Below are 12369 nucleotides of genomic sequence, written 5' to 3'. Positions count from 1 at the left end.
GGAAGAGCAGCCAGTGCTCTTAACCTCTGAGCCATCTCTCCAGCCCTCCACCTAATTTTTTTGAGACAAGATCTCTCTCATTGACCCTTCAACTTGTTGTTTCAGCTAGGTCTCATCCTGTGGGTTATGACCCCTTTGGGGATCACCTAAGACCATCTGTCTATCAGATATTTACATTATGATTCAGAATAGTAGCAAAATTATAGTTATGAAGTAGCAGCGAAAAAAAAATGTTATAGTTGGGAGTCACCACAACATGAGGAACTGTATTAAGAGGTTGCAGCATTAGGAAGGTTAAGAACCGCTGGGTGAGACTGACTGGTCATTGGGCCTCCTAGGTCTGCCTGACTGTTCACCCCAGCACTGTGGTTACAGATGCACTTGCTGCAGTGCACAGCTTTTACATAGCTGGTGGGGATCTGAACTTGAATCCTCATGTTTGAGCAGCGAGCATTTTACCCACTGAGCCATCTCCCCAGCCCCCTGTTAGATTTTTGATAGTTTAAAAAATGGTAATAGATGCCCCTGTTTTCAGGAGGTGCAGACTGTCACTCACTGCACTGTTGTGTGTTAGTGACTTTGGAAGTAAGGGATGTAAAAGGGTTCTCACTGAACAGAAAGTGACTTTCAAATTCTCCTGCAACTTTGTGAATTTTCTCTTCGGCGACATCACTTCTTTTCTCTGCTGCTAAACCTGGCTTTGTTTCCTTGACCCCTTGTTGGTTCTGCCCTGTTCTGAGGAGTTGCCATTGTGAGAGAGAATAGATATGGAAGAAGGAGCCTTAGGAGTAGGGCATCTGTGTAAGCGCTGGACTTGAGTGATTCTTTTGCTGTTTTTTTTGTTTGTTTGTTTTTTGTTTTGTTTTGTTTTCAAAACAGGGTTTCTCAGTAGCTATGGAGCCAGTTCTGGAAATTGCTTTGTAGACCAGACTGGCTAAAACTCATATAGAGATCCACCTGCCTCTGCCTCCTGAGTGCTGGGATTAAAGGCGTGCGCCACCACTGCCCGGCTCTTTTGCTGTTTTAACTGTGTGTGTTCTGTTTCATTCTTGGCCTTGTTAGAGATAATTGAAATGAACAAATTCCCAGTGAAATGTTTTTATATTTTCCCAGTTTTTCATAATGGTCATATTTCTTCCCCCTCTTCTCGTCTGTCTCTTTGATACTTTTTTCCATAAGTAGCTCAAACTGATTTTGACTTTATTGTGTAGTCCAGAATGGCCTTGACCTCACAGTTTTTCTGCCCCAGTCATCTAGAATATAAGAGTATATGTTGAATTCATATTTTCTCCTCACTTTTCTTTCTGTCCCTTTATCATATGGTGCTTTGACTTAAGTTATCCATCGGAGATGCAGAATATTCTGCTGTGGCTGTTCTCTTTGGGGTGGGTTTAAATTCTCATGGTTTGGTTTAGACAAACTGAAAAGGTTTAGCATCGTGGCTTTGCTCCTTAATTTTCCTTTAAGCCTTAGAACTATGTATGCATGTACACTTTTTTTAAAATCAAGGATTAGAGCATAGTAGATAGATATCTAAAGAAAGTAGCATTGAACCTGGTGACGGTAGCACACACTTTAATCCTAGCACTCAAGACACTGAGTCAGGTGGATCTTTGTGAGTTCAAGATCAGCCTGGTCTATAGAGTGAGTTCCAGGACAGCCAGGGCTACACAGAGAAACCCTGTCTCAAAAAAACTCCCAAGATCCAAGTACCTCTGCCGGGTGGTGGTGGCGCACGCCTTTAATCCCAGCACTCGGGAGGCAGAGGCAGGCGGATCTCTGTGAGTTCGAGACCAGCCTGGTCTACAAGAGCTAGTTCCAGGACAGGCTCCAAAACCACAGAAAAACGCTGTCTTGAAAAACCAAAAAAAAAAAAAAAAAGATCCAAGTACCTCTTTTTCTTCACTTCCCTCTTGGTCTCTTGATACCTTGCTCTTTAGATTAAGCTGCAGTTTGATCTGAGTTTCTTGGTATTTTCTCACTATTGCCTTTTTCACTTACCTGTGTACACTTGCACACTATGTCTCCTCCGGATTCTCACAGAATAAAAAAAAAAGGAGAGAGATGAATGACAGTTTTTAATATAGCCAATATTGCTGTTGACTTCATGTGTGCTTTTGTGGAGAAACTGTCCATTCCAAGCCTCCCTTTGGTTTTTGTTATTATGTTGTTGTTTGTTTAATTTTGTTTCTTTGTTTTAGACGAGGTCTGCCTTAAAATCTTATTTATTTATGTTTATATGTGTCTGGGGGCAGAAGTACCTTGGCATGTATATGTGGAGATCAGAGACCCTGTGGGAGTCAGTTTTCTCCTTGCACCATATGTGTTTCAGGGATTGAACTCACTTTGTTAGGCTTGCTTTACCTGTTGAGCCTTCTCATCAGCCTTGCTTGAGATAAGGTTTGCTGTGTAATGTGTGGTGGTCTTCCTGCCGCTGACTCCTGAGTGCAGGGATTAAGGACCACCACACACAGCTTTTCTTTCTTTCGAGACAGGGTTTCTCTGTGGTTTTGGAGCCTGTCCTGGAACTAGCTCTGTAGACCAGGCTGGTCTCGAACTCACAGAGATCCGCCTGCCTCTGCCTCCCGAGTGCTGGGATTAAAGGCGTGCACCACCACCGCCCGGCCACAGCTTTTCTTTTACTTTTTTGTTGTCATGTTTTCTTGTTTGTTTCCTTTCTCCTTGGTCTGGTATCTTCTTGTATCCTGGACAAGTACTAGGGGTTTTCCTCTTTCTTTTTTTTTCATGATATTTATTGAGCTCTACATTTTTCTCTGCTCCCCTCTCTGTCTTTCCCCTCCCCTCTTCAACCCTCCCCCAAGGTCCCCATGCTCTCAATTTACTCAGGAGAGCTTGTCTTTTTCTACTTTCTACTTCCCATGTAGATTAGATCTATGTAAGTCTCTCTTAGTGTCCGCATTGTTGTCTAAGTTCTCTGGGATTGTGGTTTGTAGGCTGGCTTTCTTTGCTTTATGTTTAAAAACCACCTATGAGTGAATACATGTGATAATTGTCTTCCTGTGTCTGGGTTACCTCACTCAAAATGATGTTTTCTACCTCCATCCATTTTCCTGCAAAATTCAAGCTGTCGTTAGTTTTTTCTGCTGTGTAGTACTCCATTGTGTAAATGTGCCACATTTTCCTTATTCATTCTTTGATCGAGGGGCATTTAGGTTGTTTCCAGGTTCTGGCTATGACAAACAATGCTGCTATGAACATAGTTGAGCACATGTCCTTGTGGCATGATTGAGCATTTTTTGGATATATACCCAAGAGTGGTATTACTGGGTCTTGAGGAAGGTTGTTTCCTAATTTTTCTGAGAAATGGCCACACTGATATCCAAAGGGGTTGTACCAGCTTGCATTCCCACCAACAGTGCAGAAGTGTTTCCTTTTCCCTACAACCTCTCCAGCATAAGTTGTCATCAGTGTTTTTGATCTTGGCCATTCTTACAGGTGCAAGATGGAATCTCAGTTGTTTTGATTTGCATTTCTCTGATGACTAAGGATATTGAACATTTCCTTAAGTGTCTTTCAGCCATTTTAGATTCCTCTGTTGAGAGTTCTCTGTTTAGGTCTGTACTCCATTTTTTTTATTGGATTATGTGATCTTTTGGTGTCCAATTTTTTGAATTCTTTGTATATTTTGTTGAGAAGTAGAAAATAGGCATTTTTTTTTCTGGTGAGTCTGCAATTTTTATGAAATGAAATAGTTAATGATTATGGTATGTGTATGTATTCCCTTCAGAATATTCTAAACCTTTATCTATTGATTATATTAGCCTTTCTAAGATATCTTTCCCCTGAAACGCCTTTTATTTTAGAAAATTCAAGCTTTATAAAAGTGAAAATAATATAGTAAACTCAAACAGATCGGCCATCCATATTTACTTTTTATGATTTATTGGTTGTTTTTGTCTGTGTGAATGTTTTTCTGCATGTGTGTATGTGTACCATGAATGTGCCTGGTACCTATGGAGGCCAGATGTCAAGTTACAGGTAGCTTTGAACTGCCATGTGAGCACTAAGAACTAAAGCCTGATCCTCTGCAAATACAGCAGTGCTCCGAGCCATTTCTCTCACTATGTTCCCACCACAGCCCCTGTACTTTGAAGAGAATTATGCTTTCCTGAAATTGGGTCCCATGTATAGCTTATTTTATTTGGTGTGGTTTTTTTAAAAATATTTATTTATTTATTATATGTACAATATTTTCTTTATGCATGTATGTCTGCAGGCCAGAAGAGGGCACCAGACCCCATACAGATGGTTGTGAGCCACCATGTGGTTGCTGGGAATTGAACTCAGGACCTTTGGAAGAGCAGGCAATGCTCTTAACCGCTGAGCCATCTCTCCAGCCCTGTTTGGTGTGTTTTTGAGAAGCACCGGAAGACTTAGGATAAGAGAGTTTAGTCTTTTGCAAGGAGGATTTGTTTTTAACTGTTGTTTCTCTTTTCAGCTTTGGCCAAGAGTTTAGAAGATGCTCTGAGCCAGACTGCATCTGTTACTCTGCAGGCTATTACAGCCCAGAATGCTGCAGTTCAGGCTGTCAATGCACACTCCAACGTACTGAAAACAGCCATGGACAGTTCTGAGGTGCGCCACAGAGGGGTTGATCTGTGTAATAGACCAATTGTTTCTGTCCGATACAGGCTTTCTCACAGAGTAAAGACAGTCAATAACTCTTTTTCCTTGTGTATTTTTAAATTAGGGTCCCAGTCTAACCTGCAGTTCATTAAGGGCCAGCCTGGCCTCATTCTTGCAGTGCACTCTTGTCTGAGCCTCCTGAGTAGGGATATAAGAGGTGTATGTTTAGCTACAGTAATTGTCTTCAAAATACAAAACAGCTGGAGACTGTTGGTGCACATCTTTAATCTCAGCACAAGGAAGACAGAGGTAGGCAAATCTTTTGGGTTTGAGACCAGCCTGATTTACATGGCAGGTTCCAGGCTAGTCAGTGCTTCATAGTGAGACTTTGTCTCAAAACAAACAAGCAAACAAAATTGAGAAAAACCTTCAAATATGTTTTACATGAACCATAAAACTGTTACAGTGTGAGAACTCGGTGGTTTTGTTTTTTGAGACAGGGTCTTGTTATTCAGGCTGATACTGAATTCATTGTGTAGCTGATACACGATAACTGTTAGTAATATCTTCACCAAATGTTAAAATGTAGTTTCCAACTTTTAAGCAGTGTTTTCAATAAAATAATTTTATTATTATTACAGGCTGGTGTTGAACTCACTGTAGCCAAGGATATGCTTGAACACAGGATGCTTCTGTCTGTACTTGGAAAGTGCTAAGATTGCTAGGTGGATACAGCCTCACCTCGCTTGAGAGAGTTTACATTTGCTCTTCTTAATAGTCCTTCAATGTGTTTTTTTTACCGTTTATTCATTAATTAATTAATTTTTTGGGCAGAGGGGTTTCTCTGTGTAGCTCTGACTGTCCTGGAACTAACTAGACCAGGCTACCCTAGAACTCAAAGATGTGCCTGCCTTGCCTCCCATATGCTGAACTTAAAGACGTGCACTACCATTTCCAGCCAAGCATTTCTGTAACTAAACTTTAAATTTCTAAATATTTTAGAATGATATGAAATTTTAAGAAATAATACTAAAATTTTCTCTATACCGTAGACACTTTCAAAAGAAGTTAAAAAAGAAACAAAACAGATGGTGGTGCTGGCGCATGCCTTTAATCCCAGCACTCGGGAGCCAGAGGCAGGTGGATCTCTGTGAGTTGAAGGCCAGCCAGGTCTACAGAGTGAGTTCTAGGACTGGCTCTATAGTTGCCTGGAAACCCTGTCTTAAAAACTAAACAAATAACAACAGCAAAAAGAAGTATAAAAAAAGAAAGACGGTCCTCTGTGTTATCTGCGTATTTGCTGGAACATGGTCAGATTCTAGTGGCCTGTCCCTTATATAGAACTGAGTTCCTCCCATCCCACACCTCTACCAGCAGCCACCATTTGTGGAGAATTACTGTTCAGAGTTCAAAGTCTCTTTGACTTCCTATCTAGGCTGTTACTTCTTTTGTGTGTGTGTGTGGGGTTGTGTTACAGAGGCCTTTCAGAGGCGCACTTATCAATATGGCAAAAGTAGTCTCCTTGCACTTCATAGTCAGTGGGAAGCATGGTCCATGGACTGCCACTCTGTTTCTAGCAAAAGCACAAACCATGACCATGGCCTCCTGCTTCAGTAGAACCGTAGAGCCTGACATGACCCTCATAGGCTGCTGGAACCACGAACATCAACGTGACCTCAGGTCAGCCACATCAATATGACTCCTGGTGACAAATACAGTCTATGGATATCTACATGACTTCTGGCTGCAGCCCAGACCGTAGACACCTGCATGACCTTTGGTGCTGACATAGGCCGTGAGCATCAACAGAGACCCAGCTGTAATAAGACCACAGACCCAGGCAGGGCCCTTGATAGCAGCTCGGGCCACTCAGATCATGATGGCCCCTGGCAGCTGCATGGGCTGTGAGCATCTACATGACTTCAGGTAGCAGTGCCCACTGTGGACTTCGCATGACCTTTGGTGGTACCTCACATCACAGACATCAACACAAACCCTGACTGCCATAGGGCCTCGGACCCAGACATGGCCTTTGGTGGCAGTGAGATACTGCCTGTACTTCACCATGACCTCAGGTGGCAGCAGAGACTGCTTACATCAGTATGTCCCCCAGCAATAGCACAGACACTGACATCCGTCTGGCCTTTGGTGGTAACTTGGACTATGGACATCAACACAGATCCCAGCTACAGCAGGATGTGGTTCAGTTGTTTTATTCATTCATTCATAAATTTTATTAAATTTATTTTTATTTTATGCTTGCTGGTTTGTGTATGCCTATGTGAGGGTGTCAGAAGCCTTGGAACTAGAGTTTATACTGTAGTGATATTTTATTTGTATCTTAATAAAAAAAAAAAGCTTGCCTGAAGTTCAGAGAGTATAACAGCCGCACTGATCAGCCTATAGCACCTGGTATTCCCAGGCAGTCTCCCATCCCAAGTACTAACCAGGCGCGACCCTGCTTAGCTTCCGAGATCAGATGAGATGGGGTGCATTCAGGGCGGTATGGCGATAGATGAGTATATGAGTATGCGTGTGTTCATGTCATGGTGCATGTATTGAGGTCGGAAGACAACTTTAAGGAGTCAGTTCCTTTTGCTTTGATGAGGCAGTGTCTCTAGTTTCTGCCACATTGTGTAGTATTGGCTAGTGGCCCATTAGCTTTCTGGTGATTCCTCTGCTTCTGTCTCCTACCTCGGTGTCGGGATGCTGGCATTACAGATGCATGCCCCTGCCTCCAGCTTATTTATATGGATTTCAGGGATAAAACTCAGGTTGTCATGTTTGTGTGCAAACCTCTTTTCTGTTGAACCATCCGGATGGTCCTGAATTAATTTTTCTTTCTTTCATTCTCTTTTGTTTTTTGTTTCATTTATTATTTAGAGACAGGGTTTCTCTGTGTGACAGCCCTGGCTGTCCTGGAACTCGATTTGTAGACCAGGCTGGCCTAGAGCTTAGAGGTCTGCCTGCCTCTGCTATTCAAGTGATGAGATTAAAGGCGTACGCCACCACCATCAGGTCTGGAATTATTTTTTCATAGTGTTGGGAAACAATTGCACTTACAGGGCTCTTCTTTCTAGGCCTCTGTAAACCTGGATTGCCTTCAGAAAGATACATCTTTGTCATTCATGTTTGTATCTTTATGAAGAGTTCAGTAGTAAGAGGCAAGGTTCAGCTTTCTATATTTAATTGTAGTACTTGGATATCATTTGAAATGTTTATGATATCAGTGTTAAATTGAAGGGGTTTATTAGTCTTATCACTAGGTGTCAGTTTCTATTTTTTATAATATTAAATATTTTATCAGTGTGTTGAAAGGAATTCTTTTGTAATCTTTTGGAATTTCAATTTAAGGGTTAAAATTTTTATTCCAAGACTAATTTTATTAGACTGTCACACTGGTCTAATGCAGTAAAAGTTATCTCTTCGTCAAGACTATTTTTAAATTCTCCACTGGTAATTGATGTGCCCTTAAAACAGAGACAGTATTAGATGTCTGGAAGTGTAATGTGCAGAATTGCTGCTGAAGGAAACTCCTGAAGTCAACTGTGTTGCCCTATCCTACAATGCCTGGCTGGAATTCACAGAGATCCATCTGTCTCGAGTCCTTGAGTGTTGAGATTAAAGGCATGTACCACCAGGCCTGGCTGTTTTGAAAATCTAATAATAAACACATTAAAAAAAAATTCCTAACCCAGTCAGGGAGTGATGGTGCATACCTTTTATCCAAGCACCTAGGAGGCAGAGGCAGGTGGATTTCTATGACTTTGAGGCCAGCCTGGTCTGCAGATCAAGTTCCACGAAATCAGAACTACACAGAGAAATCTTGTCTTATAAAACAAACAGCAAAAATTCCTAACCCTGTGAGATAATGAATTCTTCTTCTGGAGAAACACTGACTATAATTTTTTTCTTGGAATTTAATGGCACAGAATTCTGCATATAATCCTAGGGAAAGGAATTCGTTATTCTTATATAACTAAAAATTTTGTTTAGATTGCAGGTGAGAAGAAGTCAGCCCAGTGGCGGACAGTGGAGGGTGCATTGAAGGAACGAAGAAAGGCAGTTGATGAAGCTGCTGATGCCCTTCTCAAAGCCAAGTAATTACTCATGGACTTTAACAAGTAATTAGAGCCTCCTGGTGGCTTCCTTTGGACTGGGCTTTCTCTGTGTGATCTGTATAAATGAAGAGGCAGAGAAACCATTCCCTTACTTCTCCACCAGTGTATGCTCTGAACTGCCTCCAGGAACAGGAAGATTTAGAAGAATAAATTTATGAAGCACAATTAAACTAAAATAGTTTGTTTAAAAGTCAGGTTTGTTGGGGGCTGGAGACATGGCTTAGTGGTTCAGAGCACTGGCTGCTCTTCCAGAGGACCTGAGTTCAATTTCCAGCACCCTCATGGCAGCTCAAGACTGTAACTTCAGTTTCAGGGGTTCTGACACCCTCACGCAGACATACATGTAGACAGAACACCAGTGCACATAAAAATACATAAAAGTCAGATTTGCATTGGATTGCTGCTTAGAAATTGTGTCTACTCAGTTACCATTGTTCTATTCTAATTTCTAGATTCTTTTTTTCTTTTTGTTTTCTGAAACAAGGTTTCTCTGTATGTAGCTCTGGTTGTCCTGGAACATACTCTGTAGACCAACCTGCCTCTGCCTCCCGAGTGCTGGGATTAAAGGTATGTGCCACCATTACCTGGATAATTTCTAGATATTAATGGGATGATCAGTACAGTTTTATCAGAATTGAGAATATTTATAATAACAACTTGCCAGAACTACTAAAGTAGTTAATTTATTGAGCGATGTGCTACCTTGACCTTTCTTCCTACAAACTGGCTAAAGCTAGCATCTTAGTTTGGTTTCTCTTGCTATGATAAAGACCGTGACCTCCTTGGGGAGGAAAGGGCTTATTTGTCTCACACATCCCAATCAACAGTCCATCACTGAAGGAAGTCAGGGCAGGAACTTGGTTGGAGGCAGGAACTGAAGCAGAGGCCATAGAGGAACTTTGCTTATTATAGCTTGTTCCCCATGGCTTGCTCTGTCTAGTTTCTTATATCTACCAGGACCACCTGCCCCTAGGGATGGTACCTACCAACAGTTAGCTGGGCTCTTCACAGCAATCATCAATCTAAAATATGCTTCCCAGGCTTGCCTACAGACCAGTCTGATGGGGACCTGTTCTCAATTGAGGATCTGTCTTAGATGATTGCAGCTTGGGGCAAGTTGACAAAAAGCTAACCAATACAAGTAAGGTAAAGCACCAAAACTGATATAGGTCTGTTCTAAAACCTGAATCTCACGCATGGCCTTAGGCTATTCGTGTCTTTTTTTTTTTTTTTTTTCGAGACAGGGTTTCTCTGTAGCTTTGGTTCCTGTCCTGGAACTAGCTCTTGTAGACCAGGCTGGCCTCGAACTCACAGAGATCGGCCTGCCTCTGCCTCCCGAGTCCTGGGATTAAAGGTGTGTGCCAACACTACCCAACTGGCTATTCCTGTCATATATATATCAAAACTCTATAAAGATGATAAGAATTATACTGAGCCCTATTTTTTTCCTTTTTGCCTCAGAGAAGAGTTAGAGAAGATGAAAAGTGTAATTGAAGATGCAAAGAAAAGAGAGGTTGCTGGGGCGAAGCCTCTGATAACTGCTGCAGAGGGGAGACTTCACAACATGATAGTTGATCTGGATAATGTGGTCAAAAAGGTATGTTTCGGAAGTGTTCATAATATTATATATATATATTTTAGTTTTTCGAGACAGGGTTTCTCTGTAGCTTTGGAGCCTGTCCTGGCACTAGCTCTTGTAGACCAGTAGACCAGGCTGGCCTAGAACTCACAGAGATCCGCCTGCCTCTGCCTCCCGAGTGCTGGGATTAAATGCGTGCTCCACCACTGCCTGGCAATATTTTGTATTTTAAAATATCTATTAAAGCATTTCTAAGAAGTCAAGAAAATAAGATTCCTACTATCTAAATTTTTCATTGTAAATATATTTATTGTAAAAAGAAAAATACTAGTGCTAACTGCTTCTAAAGTTTGTGTGGGAGGGTTAGTAGCAATAGAAGAGCACTTGCCTACAAGAACAGTGATCTTAACTGGATTTCTGGGGTTCTATTAGTGGAAGGAGAGAACTGGTTCCCACAAGGTGTCCACTGGCTTCTGTTCACATCCTGTGACACATGAAAACTCACATATACACAGGCAAAACACACGCTTTCACAAAAGAAATAAAAAATGTAAAGAAAGCCAGGCATGGTGGTGGATGCCTTTAATCCCAGCACTTGGGATGCAGGTAGGCGGATCTCTGTGAGTTCGAGGACAGCCTGTTCTATAGCGCAGGAAAGCTAGCACTGTTATATAAAGAAACTCCGTCTCCAAAAAACCACACACACACACACAAAACCTAAAAAAGAAGACAGGTTTAATTTCTATTTTCTGATCTTTAGATTTCTGTGTTTTGTTTGTACCCTCTAGTCAGATTGGTTTCTTAGAGTGTAGATGGTACTTTTTGTTCCATTTAGTCAGAGACTTCTTGTATCTGCTTAGGTCCAGGCTGCTCAGTCCGAGGCTAAAGTGGTGTCTCAGTATCATGAACTTGTAGTCCAAGCAAGAGATGACTTTAGAAAAGAACTGGACAGTATTACTCCCGACATAACTCCTGGATGGAAAGGGATGAGTAAGTACAACTAATATCCATTTTCTTTCTGGATTTCAGCAGCTAATCAACTAATACAAACCTGCTTCAAGTCCAGACTTCCAATCTCAATGCTTCTGGAAGTGCACTTAGTATATAGGGTATTGTTTATCTTTGTTGCTGCTGTAGCAAGTAGAACATTGGCATTACTCCTATAGTTTTCATCATGGTGAGCAGTACCTCAGCTAGTGTTTAATTCTGTATGATTCAAGATTCAGTTCTAATTTGCTACTCAAAAATTAAAAATTTTAGTGAGTTAGAGTAATTAACTTTGTTAAGATATGTAATGTATATATACTTAATCAAATCATTTTATACTTAAAAATCTTTGGATTGGATTAATAAGGCACAGCTGAAAATTCTATTAGCAACCCCAACTTCTCCTGACTCTTCTCAAGCTTTGTTACTCACCAGTTTCAGCCTCTCTAGTGCTGGGGATTACAGGCGTTCACTGCTGTTCCTAGCTGGAAAATTCATTCTTCTGAGATTATGAAATTGAGGAGCGGTTGATGCCCTAATTAGTTAAAAGGTGGTCACAGTTGCCAGCTGTGATAGTGCATACCTTCAGTCCCAATACTTGGGAGGCAGAGGAACAAGGATCCAGTCTGGTTTGAAGTCAGTCTGGTCTACATATTAAGTTCCAAGACATCCTGGGCTACATAATGAGACCTTGTCTCAAAAACATAAAATTAAGGTTCCACAGTTATCTGAGGGTGAACTGATAGGGGCCACCTATTGTGTGTACCAGGAACATGACATGAATAGGAAGATTCTAGGGACCAGTTGTTTAACAACTTGTTTGTTGGACTGTGATGTATATAGTGTAGCGAACTTGAAGATGTTTATACTCCTACCCCAGCATTTTAGCTCCTGTGAATTTGCTGAAGAAAACTCAGAAAAGTGCATTGAGGTGTAGTAATAAGGGCTGTGTGCTGTGTTCCGCCACCCAGCTAGCTTTACCCGAAATAATTACACGGACACTGTATTCATTTAAACACTGCTTGGCCCTTTAGCTCTAGCCCTTACTGGCTAATTCTGATATCCCAATCAACCCATCTCTAATAATCTGTGAGC

At 41.4% G+C, this 12369-nt stretch overlaps 1 protein-coding gene and 1 pseudogene across 10 annotated transcripts in view; one reads left to right on the top strand and one right to left on the bottom strand.

Annotated features, from left to right (window-relative positions):
• Positions 1–12369, top strand: part of Immt (inner membrane mitochondrial protein) — a 50062-nt gene that overhangs the window by 28169 nt on the left and 9524 nt on the right. For all 10 annotated transcript variants that reach the window (XM_026787976.1, XM_013352852.2, XM_005364754.3 and 7 more), the window contains 4 exons: positions 4460–4596; positions 8584–8687; positions 10170–10305; positions 11148–11277. In XM_026787976.1, coding sequence (XP_026643777.1) covers positions 4460–4596; positions 8584–8687; positions 10170–10305; positions 11148–11277 — 507 coding nt within the window. The remainder of the gene's footprint in view (positions 1–4459; positions 4597–8583; positions 8688–10169; positions 10306–11147; positions 11278–12369) is intronic.
• LOC113458024 lies at positions 6985–7104 on the bottom strand (annotated as a pseudogene).

This window comes from Microtus ochrogaster, assembly GCF_000317375.1.
Source record: "Microtus ochrogaster isolate Prairie Vole_2 chromosome 14 unlocalized genomic scaffold, MicOch1.0 chr14_random_3, whole genome shotgun sequence".
Classification (NCBI taxonomy): Eukaryota; Metazoa; Chordata; class Mammalia; order Rodentia; family Cricetidae; genus Microtus; species Microtus ochrogaster.
The sequence above is the reverse complement of the archived record's forward strand: the minus strand, read 5'-3'. Positions and strand labels throughout refer to the sequence as shown.